Genomic DNA, 18,170 nt, shown 5'->3' with positions numbered 1-18,170 from the left:
TTATATATTAAAAATATTTAATCAGTTTATTTAGTATATAATAAATTAATCAAATATTTTTAAATATTAGAATACTTTTAGAGAAGCAGGATAATCAGTGTTTTCCCTGTAGACTAAGAAGTAAAGGCAATAAAAGTTGAATTTTTAAAGGTCTGATAATCTTTATTATTTATTCACTATCCACCAATCAAAATTTATAAAGTAGCCACTTGATGAAGACAGAGAGGAAGATCTAAAGAAGTACAGATTCAGTCTGCACCTTTATGCACAAGGGCTGAGTAAATGGTTCAAGTATACAAATAGTTCCTGAAATTAGAAGTCAGCAGAGAGAACAGGCTTTCCAGCTGGAGTTGTTTGGCTTTCTTGGAAGAGGAATCTGATCCTGGTTGTCACCCTCTTTCCCAACGCTGATGGTGTTTGTTATACTTTTGGTATACAGCACAGACATTTATATGTTCTGGTTATCACTCTATACAGAGAGAAGTAAGGTTCCTTTCAGCATTGTAAGAAGCCTGTGAAAAGACAGAAGACCCAAGATTCACTGTGGAAGCCAGCCCTGATATATTAGGCACAAGTGGGTGCTCCCCCATGTTTACCAGTCATATAAAAGCCATGATGGGTAGTTAGCATCAAGAGAGATCTAATATTGAAGTTCAGATTTCATATTTGAGAGCACCTTTCTCAGTTAATTGTGAGCAATCAGTGTTGTTCTGTTGTAAAATCAGACCTACAACCAAATTGTCTTTTCCTCTTTCCACTTGAAGTCATGGATATGCTTCAAAAAAAATTTTTTTTTCTTTTTTTTTTTACAAGGGAAGTATCTCCTGGATTATACTAGGTTAGAAGATAGCAGATCCAGAGAACCTTTTATAATCTGTCAATGAGCCTACTCTGGAAATTAACACCTGGAGTGGCATATCAGTGAGAATTTTAGCCTAATCTGGGAGGAGCCTCCCAGCCCTGTGGAACAAAAATTGTCATGAAATGTCTCCCACATGTTGGTCGAATTCCTGACCAAGGGGAGGGACTGGGAATTGGAATATTTCCCGCCATATCGGTAAACAAGGATGTCACAGTCATCAGTGATTGCAGCCCCCCCACATGAGTTCCTGAGCCTAAGGGCACTGAGGAAGGGGACAATCCTGTGATCCAGCAGCCCCCAGGACTGCAGTCACTCCCTACGGTGAGCCCCAAGGGAGCTCAGGATGTGAAAAACCACACTCTGAGCTCTGAGATGCACAGGAAAGTAATGATTTCTGTAAGCCCAGACTCTTGGATCTTCCCATATGTAGAAAAGCACTAAATTCCTTAATTTGAGATCTCTGGTGTTCTTTAATTAACAGTAATCTTCTGACGTTCCGAAAACCTTCCCTTTGTTGTAATACTTCTGTATAACCTGACTCTTCCCTCCTCACCCCCTCAGAGAACCTTGCCTCCTCAGAGCAGTTCTCTCAGGGTTACTTGAGATGCTGTCTCCTGGGCTTGAAGTCCTAAAAATTCCCACCAAATAAAACATAACTCTCAAAACACAAAAACAAAATGTGTAGGTTTTTAAAATTCATAATCCAACAAATATTTTTAAGTTACAATCTGTGATAAAACATTGTCATTGGTATTGTACAGGATACAAAAAGGATAAGATATAAAACCTACCTTTTACTAGCTTACTGGAAGCTTTTTACTTATTGGAAGATATCTGCATGAACAGCTTAGTGACAAGTTCATTGGGATGTGACAGTAGACTTGAAGTGGGAAACATGAGAACTTAGAGACCAAAAGCTTCATATTTACTATGTCTGACTTGGTGTTTGGTCTCTATAAGCTGCCAATATAGTGTTTTTACTTAACTTCTAGTTAACTTGGTAGACATCAAATCATACTGGTTTTACATGTAGAGTAACTGTACCAGGCTATTTGGAATCTATTTGTGAATAGTTTTTTTTAAGATTTCTTGACTTCCGTAGCAAGAGTGACTTTTCATTTAGAGACATCCTTAGACATTGTCAACATTTTATAATAGAACTTCAAGTTTGATGCATGCTATTAGATGAGAGGCATAGAAACCACTCTCTCTCCTGACCATCTTTATCTTAGTAAAGTATTGACATGTGGTAATTGAGGTGACATTTTGAAAGGAGGTATAAATGAAGGGGATCAATAGTTTGGAAAAGAAAGGTTATAATTATAACGATGAAACACAGCATTGTCAAAATAGTCACATCTTTTAAGTATTATTACCTAGAAAAATTTGGAATCCCATTCAGTTTGGTCTTCTTGTGAGGGAGGGGTGGGGAATTCAGGAAATCAAAAGAGCATTACTTTTAATTTGACCTTGAGAGAGGTGGTTTATCTTGAGCATAATTCATCATTTTCCATTCCTAAGTACAGGTTGTTGATGCTCACTTTTGTTTTGCAAGTCAATAATGGTCTCAGAATTACATGAGGTGACAAGAGAAATAGGTGTTATTAAGGCTGTGTTTTGCATAGGTATCCATGGTGTTAAAGCATCTTCGTTAGATTTCCTAATCTTGTCATTTTAACATGGACTCCTAGATTTGAGGAAGAGTATTTGTGGAGCTGACATTGGGATACTCTACAGTAGATGCAGTCACAAGATAACAAGTATTTTCTGTGCTCTGCATAATTCCCATGCCAGGGCTATGATTAAACTGCAGTGCTGGATGGGCCAGGGGTTACTGACAGTTAGGCCAGGATACATGTGAGTGTGTCTGAAACAAAGACAGACTATGTATTAGAAATATGCATTATTGATTTCCAGCTTGTATCAGTGTTGTCACACGTCAACACATGTCTCTAGGCTGTGGCATACATAAGCTAGGCTGTGGGTTATATACAGTGAACCTGCAGACCTCTGCTATAAGGCTGCACCATTTTCTCCTATTCAAGAATGTGTATTAGAGTGCACTGTCTGGGTGACACTGGTTCAGGGATAGGCTTAAATCTCTGATCTTTCTTTTGTCTTGTATGAACTTTCATCACTAATTATTAATACTTGCTTAATTAGGATATTGAAAGACACTTGCTAATACATAAAGACCAGTCGCTCAGTTACAGATGAGAACCCTGCCATCCATCACAACAGTGGACTTATTCTGTCTCCCTTGGTTTGGTAAAAGGGCCGCAGAGTTCACCCACAGCCCCCAAACTGCCCCTACTTTCACTCACATCCTTACCACCTGATAATTTGCCTCACAAAAGTAATTACCTTTGAATATAAGCCAAAATAAGATAGCATTTTCCTTTCCTGTGCTTTCTTTTCCCTACTATGTATTCAAAAGTTAATCTGGGGAGTAACCATTTTTAATTAATTAAGGACATAGGCCACACCAAAAGACTGAATTTGGGGAATATATAAGGTTTAAGAACTATTGTACTTGCAAAACTGGTATTTCTTCTATAGCTAGTATAGTATTGGGGACACATTTTATGGCTCTTCTTCTGTTATTTAACTTGTCATTCACACTATGAGAAACAAATAGAAGGGAAGAGAGAAGCCAAATAGCCCTAAACCAGAGGAAAATAAATACTATTTAAAAAGATTCCCCAAAGAGCAACAATGTATACACCATAATTCTGAATAGAAAGTAAATTTTAAGTGAGAAGCAGTGTGACAGAAATGAAACCTTTTTAGAAAAATAAAAGATTTTCCTTTTACTCAGAGTTTCTTGTTGCTGAGCTATAACTTCAATTCAAAACTACTGCCTCTACTGAGTTACTTGGATTTCTAAGTCACAGTATATAAGAGAAGGGAGACAATCTCATAACTAGAAGAAAGTATCATTTGAAAAGCTACTTTGATCTGAATAGCCAGTTGATAGAGAAAGTAATTTTCTTGGGCTAAAAAAGAAATTTTGGGTGGATTGAAATATTTGAATCTTTTTTCACAGCAGAGCTATTATATTGCGCTTGGCTTTAAACACTTTCAACTCTAGATACTAGGAACAATTTTCCCATTTGGAAAACTGACCACTGGCTTTGCCTTGTGAATGTGTAGGAAGGAAGACCAGAAAGAGACAGGGAAGATGAGGGAGGCCAGTGAGGTATGAAAATGGCCCAATTTCGATGATATTCAAAATTGGGTAGGCATGTTGGAGAGGCATGGCCCATTCTGGTTTTGCTTGGTTATAAATACGTGGAAAAAGCTCATGGCTATTCTTTGATTATACTCCTATGTATTGAGCATCTGTTCCCTGATAAATACCAGGGGCACAGTACAGTCCTTGGCGCCAAGCACTTGAGATTTAGTAGACATATCTGTAATCAAAGAGCATTTGCTTACAGTGACAAGTGGACTGCTGGAAATCTACAGAGGACAGGGTGGAGGCATAAAGAAGGACGTGGTCTATTCGACCTGAACAAGGGAAGCTGAAAAAGTAAAATGGATTCATTCATTCAGTAAGTGTGGCTTGAGCCCCTATGTGCTTGGCAGTGTTTGGGGCATTAGGGGTATAGCAGTGAATAAAACAGATAAGTCCCTTTTCCTATAGAACTTGGGACTTAGGAAAGGGGACACACACATCATGAATAAGTAGGCAAATAAATGCAGAAGATAATTTCAGATAGTGATGTGTGCTCAAGGCAAAGAAAATGCAGTAATGTGATAGAGGGAGGCATGGAGAGGATAGAGGGGGGGATATGCTACTTCAGGTAAGGTCAGATAGAAAGATGGAAACATGATTCCTCATCCATAGGAATTTTGCAAGTGTTGTTGCTTCTGGAGTATTCTCCCTCAATCCCATCACCATCCTGTTTTAAAATATAGGTTTTATTATTATTCAGGTATGGTGAAACTAGTGTCTTGTGGAGTCTGCTCCTTTCTTCTGAGTCCTGGTGCACACAAGGTTTTGATTGTGCCCTCCAAGAGTCTGTTTTCCCAGTCCTGTGTAAGTTCTGAGGGCTCTCTGCCCCTGCAACAGGCCACTGCTAATCCATACCCCCTCAGGAGATACTCAGACACAGTTCTGGCTCAGTCTCTGTGGGGTCTCTGGGTCCTGGTGCACACAAGGTTTGTTAGAGCCCTTCAAGCATCTCTGGCAGGTATGGGGTTTGATTCTAAAGGTGATTTTGCCCCTCCTACTGTCTTGCTGGGGCTTCTCCTTTGCCCTTGGACGTGGGGTATCCTTTTTTGGTGGGATCCAACGTTCTTCTGTCAACAGTTGTTCAGCAGTGAGTTGTAATTTTGGAGTTCTCGCAGGAGAAGATGAGTGCACGTCCTTCTACTCCACCATCTTGTAGTCAACAAACTTTACCCAGACTTGCCCGTGAGTGTCTAAGAGTCTCTGATGGAGGTGTGGGTCAGCGGTGGCCTTCTGCAGCGTCTGGGGCACTGAGTGCATGGGACCTTTTGAAGGAGGTCACCATTATCTTCATTACCTCCACCATAGTTTGGCCTCAGGTCAAACAACAGGGAGCCCTGCCCATCAACAGAAAATTGGATTAAAGATTTACTGAGCATGGCCCCGCCCATCAGAACAAGTCCCAGTTTCCCCCTCAGTAAGTCTCTCCCATCAGGAAGCTTCCATAAGCCTCTTATCCTTTTCCATCAGCAGACAGAATGAAAATCACAGAAAACTAACCAAACTGATCACACGGACCATAGCCTTGTCTAACTCAATGATATTATGAGCCATGCTGTGTAGGGCCACCCAAGAGGATGGGTCATGGTGGAGAGTTCTGACAAAACATGGTCCACTGGAGAAGGGAATGGCAAACCACTTCAGTATTCTTGCCTTAAGAACCCCATGAACAGTATGAAAAGGCGAAAAGATAGGACACTGAAAGATGAACTCCCCAGGTCAGTAGGTGCCCAATATGCTACTGGAGATCAGTGGAGAAATAACTTCAGAAAGAATGCAGAGAAAGAGCCAAAAAAATACCACCAGGTTGTGGATGTGACTGGTGGTGGAAGCAAGGTCTGATGCTGTAAAGAGCAATACTGCATAGGAACCTGGAATGTTAGGTCCATGAATCAAGGCAAATTGGAAGTGGTCAAACAGGAGATGGCAAGAGTGAATGTCGACATTTTAGGAATCAGCGGACTAAAATGGACTGGAATGGGTGAATTTAACTCAGATGACCATTATATCTACTCAGATGACCATTATATCTACTACTGTGGGCAAGAATCCCTTAGAAGAAATGGAGTAGCCATCATAGTCAACAGAAAAGTGTGGAATGCAGTACTTGGATGTAATCTCAAAAACAACAGAATGATCTCTCTTTGTTTCCAAGGCAAACCATTCAATATCATAGTAATCCAAGTCTATGCCCTGACAAGTAATGCTGAAAAAGCTGAAGTTGAATGGTTCTATGAAGACCTACAAGACCTTCTAGAACTAACATCCAAAAAAGATGTCCTTTTCGTTATAGGGGACTGGAAAGCAAAAGTAGGAAGTCAAGAGGTACCTGGAGTAACAGGCAAATTTGGCCTTGGAATACAGAATGAAGTAGGTCAAAGGCTAACAGTTTTGCCAAGAGAACGCACGGGTCATAGCAAGCACCCTCTTCCAACAACACAAGACTCTACACATGGACATCACCAGATGGCCAACACGGAAATCAGATTGATTATATTCTTTGCAGCCAAAGATGGAGAAGCTCTATACAGTCAGCAAAACAAGACTGGAAACTGATTGTGGCTCAGATCATGAACTCCTTATTGCAAAATTCAGACTTAAATTGAAGGAAATAGGGAAAACCACTAGACTATTCAGGTATGACCTAAATCAGATCCCTTATGATTATGCAGTGGAAGTGACGAGTAGATTCAAGGCATTAGATCTGATAGAGTGCCTAAAGAACTATGGACAGAGGTTGATGACATTGTACAGGAGGCAGTGATCAAGACCATCCCCAAGAAAAAGAAATGCAAAAAGGGAAAATGGTTGTCTGAGGAGGCCTTAAAAATAGCTGTGAAAAGAAGAGAAATGAAAGGCAAGGAGAAAAGGAAAGATATACCCAGTTGAATGGAGAGTTCCAAAGAATAGCAAGGAGAAATAAGAAAGCCTTCCTCAGTGATCAGTGCAAAGAAATAGAGGAAAACAATAGAATGGGAAAGACTAGAGATCTCTTCAAGAAAATTAGAGATACCAAGGGAACATTTCATGCAAAGATGGACACAATAAAGGACAGAAATGGTATGGACCTAACAGAAGCAGAAGATATTAGGAAGAGGTGGCAAGAACACACAGAAGAACTATACAAAAAAGATCTTCATGACCCAGGTAATCATGATGGTGTGATCATTCACCTAGAGCCGGACATCCTGGAATGCGTAGTCAAGTGGGCCTTAGGAAACATCCCTACAAACAAAGCTAGTAACAAAGGTAATGGAATTCCTAACAAAGGTAATGGAATTCTGGTTGAGCTATTTCAAATCCTAAAAGATGATGCTGTGAAAGTGCTTCACTCAATATGGCAGCAAATTTGGAAAACTCAGCAGTGGCCACAGGACTGGAAAAGGTCAGTTTTCATTCCAATCCCAAAGAAAGGCAATGCCAAAGAATGTTCAAACTACCGCATAATTGCACTCATCTCATATGCTAGCAAAGTAATGCTCAAAATTCTCTAAGCCAGGCTTCAACAATACATGAACTGTGAATTTTCTGATGGTCATGCTGGATTTAGAAAAGGCAGAGGAACCAGAGATCATACTGCCAACATCTGTTGGATCACTGGAAAAGCAAGAGAGTTCCAGAAAAAAAATCTACGTCTGTTTTATTGACTATGCCAAAGCCTTTGACTGTGAGGATCACCACAAACTGTGAAAATTCTTAAAGAGATGGAAAAACCAGACCACCTGACCTGCCTCCTGAAAAATCTGTATGCAGGTGAAGAAGCAACAGTTGAACTGGACATGGAACAGCAGACTGGCTCCAAGTTGGGAAAGGAGTATGTCAAGGCTGTATATTGTCACCCTGCTTATTTAACTTATATGCAGAGTACATCATGAGAAACGCTGGGCTGGATGAAGCACAAGCTGGAATCAAGATCACTGGGAGAAAATATCAGTAACCTCAGATATGCAGATGATACCACCTTATGTCAGAAAGTGAAGAACTAAAGAGCCTTTTGATGAAAGTGAAAGAGGAGAGTGAAAAAGTTGGCTTAAAACTCAATATTCAGAAAACTAGGATCATGGCATCCGGTCTAATCACTTCATGGCAAATGGGGAAACAATTGAAACAGTTAGAGACTTTATTTTTTGGGGCTCCAAAATCACTGCAGATGGTGACTGCAGCCATGAAATTAAGATGCTTGCTCCTTGGAAGAAAAGTTATGACCAACCTAGACAGCATATTAAAAAGCAGAGACTTTACTTTGCCAACAAAGGTCCATCTAGTCAAAGCTATGGTTTTTCCAGTAGTCATGTATGGTTGTGAGAGTTGGACTGTAAAGAGAGGTGAGCACCAAAGAATCAATACTTTTGAACTGTGGTGTTGGAGAAGACTCCTGAGAGTCCCTTGGTCTTCAAGGAGTTCCAGCTAGTCTGTCCTAAGGGAAATCAGTCTTGAATATTCATTGGAAGGACTGATGCTGCAGCTGAAGCTCCAATTACTTTGGCCACCTGATGCGGAGAACTGACTCATTGGGAAAGACCCTGATGCTGGGAATGATTGAAAGCAGGAGGCGAAGGGGACAACAGAGGATGAGATGGTTGGATGGCATCACTGACTCAATGGACACGAGTTTGAGCAAGCTCCAGGGGTTGGTGATGGACAGGGAAGCCTGGTGTGCTGCAGTCCATGGGTTCTCAAAGAGTCGGACACAACTGAGGAATTGAACTGAGCTGATGGTAAAACCAACAAATCAGGAGACCACTGCCATTGAAACGATACTTTGTTACTTACATTTCCCAAGATGGCAGCATGGCAAAGCCCGTGGGGCCACAGGGGTAAGTGTCAGGGTTGAACAGGAGGTGGAAGGAGTGAAGGGAAATAGTGGGCAAGGGCATTTGTTGTGGCTTCCTCAGGAAAGACAAGGCTGATAAGCAGGCTTATCCAGTGTAAGTTATATAGGCCATCTCTAGGTGTCTGCTACTTAGCCCTAGGTTCATTGAGCACGTGCATGGTCAGTCACTTCAGTAGTGTCCAACTCTTTGGACCTCATGGACTGTAACTCACCAGGCTACATAGGAAATCCATAGGATTTCCCAGGCGAAAATACTGTAGTGGGGTGCCAATTCCTCCTCCAGGGGATCTTCGCAACCCATGGATCAAACCTGCATCTCCTGTGGATCCTGCATTGGCAGGTGGGTTCTTTATCATTTGAGACACCTGGGAATGTAGAGGAATATTGACACCTGGAGTGTAGGAATCCGCTAGAGGAGGTGGGTGGCAGTTTGGGCTCTTGATTGGTTACTCTGCATATAAAAGGTGCATCCTTCTAAAAATTGGCTATCCCAAGGGAGAGGTGGTCTCTCCCCAGTCAGTGAGGCCCCTGATGCCAAAGCATCAAGATACAGAAAACAAGAAAATATAGTTAATATGCACCCCACCCCACACTTTGCCAAGTTAATCTGCCCTTCTTCAGTTATCAGCTGCATGTTGGCTTCTCTGGGACACCATTAGTATCTTTCCACTCCAGGTCAGATCTATCCACTGGGCATTTATAGCTCTCTGTTCTACCCTTTGTAACCTTTACCTCAGTGATAATTTTCCATTCATTTTCAACACTTTTTATTAATGGCTTACTCTTCCAATAGACTATACATCTTATGAAGCCTGAGAACTGCCTATTTTTCTTCGTTTCTGTTTTATTTATGCCTGGTGTGGTTCTGGCACATGATGTGAATGTATAGGTCATTGAAATGGTGGAAGCCAAGCGAAGGTGTGTAGGACTGTTACACTACAGGGTAAGCAGGTCAGCAGGTTATGGAAGGCTATGCATTGCAACTGAGTTTGGACTTCTCTCCATTAAGCAAATGGATACCTATTGATGGGTTTTAAACGGATGATCAATATGGTTAGAGTCTTGTAAAAATAGAGGATTGAGAGTCTGATACTGGGAGCAGGAAATTGCAATTCAGGACCCTGTTGTAGGAAGTCTGGATAGGAGATAATGAACAGAACAAGAAATGCTAAGGAGGAAGAGCAAACAGAACTTGGTGACCAACTGGCTATGAGGGAGGAATATGGCCCACCTTTGGGGACCCTGCTGTGGGGACAGAATGTGCTCATTCTCCAAGAAGGGGGATATAGGAGAAGATACAAGTTTGCAAAATATAAGTTCAGCGTTGGTATGTTGAGTTCAGTATGGCTGTGGAATAGCCAAGAGAAGATGTCCTGTTATAGGCAGTTGGGAAAATGAATTCAGAGCTTAGGAGAGAGGTTTGCGCTAATAATATAGAAGTGGGAGGCCTTAACATGTAAGCAATTTATGACTCAATTGTATGGTTTTTACTTGGCTTGCCTCCTTTTCCCTGACTTACTGGTGCAGCTTATTTAAGACTTTGATACATGAAGGGACCACATTCTTCACTTTGCCCTCCTTGCATCAGTGATGAATCAGGGTTTATGGATGCCAAACAACAGTGCTCAAATGTACTTAATGGTTCCTTGCCTGCCAAATCTACTGTCTGCTTTCTATGGACCAAGCTGTGTGGTAAGTGCTTTTCTGTCATCTCTATAACAACATGAACTGGGTGGACTCTCCGTTTTGTAAATGAGGAATAACAGAGGTTCAGTGACTGATCCAAGGTCATAGCCAACAATAATAATTAACATGCTGGATTTGAACCAGGTCTACCTGATTCTGTGGGCTTTGCTCTTCTCCACCAACCTGGATTGCCTCTGAGTGCCTGTGGCTGTTGATGGTTTGTTCTGCTCCTGAATACAATTGTTCTTTCTCTTTCTTATATATATAAAAGAGTTCTTTCAAAAAAAAGTCTAGAAATATGTACAGAAACATTAATAGTGATTATCTCTGCATGGTGAAATAGAAATGATTTTTGTTTTCCTTTCCATACTTTGTACTTCCTGAGTTTTATGCAATGAACAAATATATTACTGTTTATAACCAGACACATAATGGCACTATTTCCATAACAGTGATGATTTTTTTTTTCCATGCAGAGAATTATAGATGAACATTCAATGCAGTTTAACCATTGCTTCCCACCTCCCCCATCACATTAATGGGAATCCTTAAAAGCAGCATTATTTTTTGCTTGCACATGGTCTTAGCCAATAGAACAAGAAGCGATGATTTTGCTCAAGACTCACATGAGCACATGGCCCCAGTAGGAGGGATGTATACTGTGGTATCAAGACCTCAGTGAAGGTTTTGTTTTTTCCTCTCAGTTCCCCACTTTACACAGTGTGACTACCGAGGTGCTAAGTATGCATAGCAAGGGGAACCAGAAGCTTTGACAGAGAGAGCACTGGCGATTTGGGGAAACTATGCTTTTAAGCCGCAGAGAGGAGAAATGAAAAGGTAAAGTCAGGGAGCACTTTTAACTGTTGTTTCTCTTGTGCACCAGTATATGTCAGCTGAGTTTGCCTTTGCTCTTCACTCACGTATTGACACGTCCATTTAGCCTTCGTTCTCCACTAATATCAAATGCTCTGTTAGATTGGATTTAGGAGTGATAAAAAATTATACCCTTAGGAAACAAAAATATTTCAGGACTGTGGAAGTAGGAATTAAATGATTACATTCAAAAGGAACACAGCAGAAGAGAAACACACTTTTTAAAATCTCATATTAATTCTCTGGTCTGCTGCAATTTTGAACTGGACTGACTTCTAATCTGAAGAAACCCAGTATCTCTATACAAAGATACTTAAAAAAGAATATTTGATTACTACTGCATAATCCAGCCCCAAACTCATGGTCATGCATACCTTTTTGGCAGAATGAGTGGGAAAAAAAAAAACCACCATCCCTGTGCTGTGCGCGTTCATCTTTAACTTTGCCGAGCTTGGTTGTTTCTGCCTCTGCGCATGCTCGTGTTTCTGCACGGTGCCGCCGGCCAATGCCCCACTGAATTGAGGCAAGGTTTAGGCGTGTGCCCGGGGTGCCTAAACCTGTGCCCGTGGAGGGCGTTGACACCCCACGCTTCTGAGCGGCTGCAGAGTGACTTAGTAGTAGAAGCCAAGTCGCTCAGTCGTGTCCGACTCTTTGCAACCCCATGGGCTCTAATAGTCCATGGAATTCTCCAGGGCAGAATACTGGAGTGGGTAGCCTCTCCCTTCTCCTTGGGATCTTCCCAACCCAGGGATCCAACGCAGGCCTCCCGCATTACAGGCAGATTCTTTAGCAGCTGAGCTGCCAGGGAAGGCTGCAGAGTGACTTACCTGGAAGCTAAAATCGAATCCAGGGCCCAGAAGCTGTTAAACTTGCTTCCTAGATGTACTGACTAGAAATAACTTACTCATTCCAAGAAGATGGTCCTAAAGTTGGCTGTAGAAGCTCCACGTGCAAGGGTTACATATTCTTTCCTTCCATAGTAGAATTTACCAATCTGAAAAGGTAAGATTTGGAGAATGAGTTTAAACAGTACTTTAAAAAAATCGGTGCTGGAGGCAGAATCTGCAGTATTCCTTTGATGAAGTCTGCTGAATGGAAAGCCAACATATTTTAATTGAGTGGCTGTGAGTGGACCCTTAGATATTTTGAGTTGTAATGAATTTTAGTGGTTAACTGTGGTAAACTTCATTTCAAAGACAAGTTATTTATTCTTTTTCAATTGTGTTGGCAAATAGAGCTATCAAGAGCCAGAATCTTATGTCTGATTACTGAAGTCATGTAGCTTGACTCCTGTTAGGAATGTAATTAAAGTGTCATCTCCCACCAAAAGAAATAGAATCTAAAGAAAAAGAATCAGGTGGCTGTGATGATGATGCAACTGTTACTCTGAGACCTGTTTTTACATCTTCATTATACTTTTCATTATTTAGAAAAACATTGTACAGTAGAAACATAATGGAAGTCGTATATATTAATTTAAAATTTTCTAGTAGCTGCCTTAAAAGTAAAAAAAAACAGGTGAAATTAGTGATAATATATTTAATCTATATCCAGAGTAATACCATTTCAACATATAATCAATATAAAAATTATTAATGAGATATTTTACATTCTATTTTTCTTACTCTTTGCTTTCATATATATTTAACATTATGCATGCATGCATGCTCAGTCACTCAGTCATGTCAGACTCTCTGTGACCCCATGGAGTGTAACCTGCCAGGCTTCTCTGTCCATGGGATTCTCAGGCAAGTAATACTGGAGTGGGTTGCCATTTCCTCCTCCAGGGGATCTTCCCCACCCAGGGATCGAACCCACGTGTCCTGCATTGGCAGGTGAATTCTTTACCACTGTGCCACCTGGGAAGCCTATATTTAACACTTAGAGCACATCTCAAATCACACTGGCTACATTTCAGATGCTGAATAGGTACATGTGGCTGGCTAGTAGGCTACCATGTGGAAGAGTGCCCGTTTAGCACATATTCCTTTAAACCTTAAACTGTGATGGAAACAGATATATTAGAATATGTAGGTCTTAGAAAGAGTTCTTAATACTTTTTAGATAACTAAAAACAGGGCTAAGTATGTTGAAAATAAATCAGTCAATGGACTAAAATAGCCATCTGATGGTGTTCTGCATTCCTTAAGTTACTGGGAAATATTGTAATAATAATTGCAAGTTGAAAATGAAGACAACTAGGACAGAGCCTACTCTCAGTCTACTTGAAATAGGTAAGTTTTCCATCAACAAATCTGCATGCCAACTATGGTTCTTGCAGAGGTACAAGGCAGAGATTTCACAGATGTCCTGGCTTCTGGTGGCATTATTTTATAGCTTGGTTATGAGTTTGAGAACTTGTAGAGACAGGCAAAATCCCACCCCACCCCCTCACAACACAGTATTGCAACAGAAACTCTGAAAAGATTGCCATTGACTGTCTGCAGTTGATAAAAGCAAAGAACAGTTATAAATCGTTCATCTCAGGTGCATTCAATATAGAATTACTCAGGACAGGAATCTTTTCTGTGATATTTCCTCATTCCCTGAGACTTTACATGTAAAAATCATTGTTTTAATTCATTGTCAGTTGTTTTTAACTCTGTGTTTAATTTGAGGTTTTGGAAAAAGTGTAGGGCTCCCACACTACCTGCCCTCATTTTCTCTTTAGTGGAAAAAATGTATCACCTGAGAGCTATAAAATGAAAAAAATTATTTTCATTGGGAAAATGTTCCTAAAAGGTTGCAAAGTAACATTTTTGCCAGTGAAACCAGAAACCCCTTTCAGCCCCTTTATTAAGACGTCTTTAAGTACATGGGTTTTAAGAGGGACAAAATAAGGGGGAAAAAATGTTAAATTCTAGAATACTAGTTCTCTTCCCAGAGCCTTGTAATGAGGATTTTGTTGTTTTGTATAGTTCCCTTTCTCCCACTCCTGTCATGCAAACTTTGGGGAGTCTGAATTTCTTGCTTATTCTTTCTTGGATTGATTTCTAAGAGATCTTTTTCCATTTTTATTTTTATTTTTTTGACACCCAGGAATTAAATAGCTTTAATTACTTGGATCTGTACAGACTTGCTGACCTCTTTAACCTCACTTTGTTGGAGAAGGCAGTGATCGATTTCTTAGTGAAACACCTCTCTGAGCTCCTGAAGAGTCGGCCGGAGGACATTCTAACGCTGCCTTATTGTCTGCTTCAGGAGGTACTGAAGAGCGACCGCCTGACCTCCTTGAGCGAAGAGCAGATCTGGCAGGTAAGGGCACTCTGCATGGGTCCTCCTTCGGCGCGAAGTCATGGAATGATTAAAAGTTAAAGGACTGAGGAACAATGACAACTATTTTGTCTGGTTTGCTCCACATTGGAGTTGAAGTTTTAGAAGTCATGTCCTTGATGGGCAAGTAATTGGAGAACACCAGCCCTTGAGGCTTGATCCTGCTCAGCTTAACTGAGGGAATCACAGGTAAGATTCCTCAGACCCTCACCATGGCTTTCCAGAACCTAAGGGGGTTATATCAGAAAGAGTCAAGGGTTTATATTCTCTTGCCAAACATAGTTACTGAAGCTGAATATGAGAAGGATAGATTGTAAAGCGATATTTATGCCTATTTAAGACCAATGGAATCAGAATAAATTCTGGGCTTTCCGGTAAACAGTTCAGAAAGAGGCTTTTGTTACAGTAGAGAGCAGCTGGGACCTTAAATGAGATGAAGCTCTTTCTGTTTCGCTTTGGGAAAATCTCTTTCCTTCCTTCATTCTGTGCTCATTGCTGTTTTCCTATGCCCTGCCTTTTTACCTGACATAGCATTCCTTTCAGATACCTTTTGTTTAGGGGGCAGAGGATGTTTTGTGTTTTCAAGTTGATTATTCAGTTGAAATCCATTGTGCTCATCTCCAGTGACTATACTTGAACAATCCACACAGTGTCTTTGGAAAACTGTCACCACACAGTCACCACAGTCTGACTGTTTTCCAAAGACAGAGTCCATCTTTCCCCGCTTCTCCTTATACTTTCCATCTTCCTCTCTGAAGCAGTGGCTAGCCATCTTGTTACTTCTTGGATTCCGTACCTTCAAGATTTCATGGTCATTTGAAAAATATTTATATACAAAATACAAGTAAAAATATGAAGTCTTCTATTAGCAGATGAGGCACCTTGTATCTTATCAAAGACATTCAGAGAATACTTTAATTCTGGCTGAAATGGAGTCATAGGTAGTTGTGAATTATCCAATGTCTGATTCTCTGGTGGTGGTGATTTAATTGCTAAGTTGTGTCCAACTCTTTGTGACCCCATGGACTATAGCCCGCCAGGCTCCTCTGTCCATGGGGATTCTCCAGGGAAGAATACTTGGGGTGAGTTGCCATTTCCTTCTCCAGGGGATCTTCCTGACTCAGGGATCGAACCCAGGTCTCCTGAATTGGCAGGCAGATTCTTTACCACTGAGCCATCTGGGAAGCCCACATCTGATTCTACTGATGGCTTATTCTCCTGATGCCTTTCTCCCTAATTTCTTTGTTTATCTTACTTTAATCAGCAACTTTCCTCTTCACCATTGCTTCCACCAGTGAGGATAAGACCTGCAGTGTACTGAGGGCCTTCCAGGACCCAGGCTCTTTCCAAACTTACTAAATTATCATCACAACAAGCCCGAAGAATGGCTGTTATCATTCCATCCTCTGGACAAACAAAATGAGGCTTCAGTGTCTTGCCTCAGGGTTACAAAGCAGATCCAGGCTTCAAATCCATGTTTGCTGACACCTGCCCTCATCTTTCAAGTATTCCATGCTGTCTTGACAAGAAAATATAAGTGGAAAAAACAAGCCACAAATTATTTTCTGCTTCTTAGGTATATCTCATAATGTTCGTTCAGGCAGAGGTCAGAAGTGTTGGTGAGGATGAGTTTGGGGTATGAATTTTAATTATCTGTGGAAAGCACAAATCATCAGAATTACTCTGGTTAATTCAAAGTGAGGAATTGTCATATTTTTCTTGACTTCCCAAAGGGAAAAAGACTTAGAATGAATTCTGCATTTGATTATTTCTAACCAAATTGAGATGTGAGCCAACCATCCCTGTGGCTTCTGTCTCTTTTTGTGGCATGGTTGAAAGCACTGCCAGGTATCAACATGGTAATGTACAGATGTGCGAGTGTCCAAAAATTTCACGCTATTCACATAGGAGTTCCTGTAATTGCCTCTCTAAAGGTTACTAATATTATAATGTAGAATCTCAAAAGCTGCTTTCTGCTGCAGGCAATATTTTCTTAGACTTGGTCCTAAAGAAAGAATTAAAAGACTCACAGAAATATTATCAATTTAGGCATTCAACGGGCAATGAGAAACTATTTTTGCATTATCTTTGTAAATAAGTAGTTCCCTCGTACTCAACTCAATAGAGAAAAATCAGATCAGTCCAGTTATATCACCTCAAGTATAGTTAAATTCATCATTTTTGCTGAGGTTATACTGGTAATGCAGTATACCAGGGAAGAATCTGATATTCAGCCCAGGGTGAAGATTGGGTATGCCGGAGGATTAGTGTCAGGGTGACTTTATGGAAGTGAAACTTGATGGACAGGTTGGAGACAGATCTACAGAATCTCATTAAATTGTTGAATTGTTCATTACAGAACGTTCTCACTGTAATAAAGTGCTCATTGACTTTGACAAATCCCTATCCTGTGTCTGAAAGAAGAACAGTGAATCTAGGGGTGTTGGGGAGGAAACAGAAAATTGGCACAAAGTAGGACAAGTAATAGAAAAGCGGATGGAGGGATGGTGCCGTTTGATTATGTGCAACTGGTAACTTATGTGAGAGCTCAGTAAACACACACACACCCTTACACATGTGGCTCTTCCACTCGCTGATCTACTGGTAATGTAATCTGGGATATCTACTTTATTTGGCAAAAGGCCCAATTTTTATTATTCACCATACTTCACACAGTTTGTCTCTAAAGACATGTCACAAGAACTGTCACTTTATCCTAACTGAACAGACTTTTTTTTTCTTTTTCCTGCTATCCCTTATCCAGTCCCTTTCCCGCTAAAATGTGCTAAAGCCCGTGATAACCATTCTGTGCATCTGAAAACCTATGAAATCCCCTGAGATTATGCTTTTTGTCTGCTCTCTCTTCTTCCACCTGACCTTTAAAAACTTTATCTTAAGTCTTCTCTCTCACAGAGGCTTCTTCATCCCCCCTAAACAATTATTTTCTCCCTTCCATAGCCTGAAACTACTGGGCCTGTTCATTAACTTCACTTTATATTCACAGGTACTGATGAGACTTTACCACATATGCACTTTGGATATATAAAGACAGAGAAGTCCCCTCAAAAAAATCTTTTTTTTTTTTTAATTCAGTTCAATTCAGCTCAACAATTTGGTCTTAGAGTTCAAGGCCAGCAATTTCTCAGATTCCAGATTGGTTATTGGGTTCACAGAAAGAGGAGACTAAAAGGGAGCAAATCAGCAGAGGAGGAAACATGGGGCGTGAGGTCACTGGCATCCATGACCTGGCAAATCTCCACCAGTTTTACTTTGCTTTCAGGTTTTAGCTTTGACTTAGGACTTTGTTTCAGCAGGGGCCTGTTAAATTTCTCTTGTTAGATTCAACATATAGTTTCAGATGACTGAGCCAGAGGTCCTGCTCTAAAACTTAGAGTGAAACCATGAAA

General features: G+C 40.7%; 1 protein-coding gene across 8 annotated transcripts in view; it reads left to right on the top strand.

Moving 5' to 3' along the window:
* Positions 1 to 18,170, top strand: part of KLHL32 (kelch like family member 32) — a 221,254-nt gene that overhangs the window by 142,262 nt on the left and 60,822 nt on the right. For 6 of the 8 annotated variants that reach the window (XM_070796050.1, XM_070796048.1, XM_070796049.1 and 3 more), the window contains one exon: positions 14,530 to 14,745. In XM_070796050.1, coding sequence (XP_070652151.1) covers positions 14,530 to 14,745 — 216 coding nt within the window. Of the gene's footprint in view, positions 1 to 14,529; positions 14,746 to 18,170 lie in introns of those variants that run through there. The other 2 variants (XM_070796051.1, XM_070796054.1) reach the window with 2 other exon arrangements.

The sequence above is a fragment of the Bos indicus genome, chromosome 9 (genome assembly GCF_029378745.1).
Source record: "Bos indicus isolate NIAB-ARS_2022 breed Sahiwal x Tharparkar chromosome 9, NIAB-ARS_B.indTharparkar_mat_pri_1.0, whole genome shotgun sequence".
Taxonomy (NCBI): Eukaryota; Metazoa; Chordata; class Mammalia; order Artiodactyla; family Bovidae; genus Bos; species Bos indicus.
This window is presented reverse-complemented; position numbering and strand designations above follow the sequence as displayed.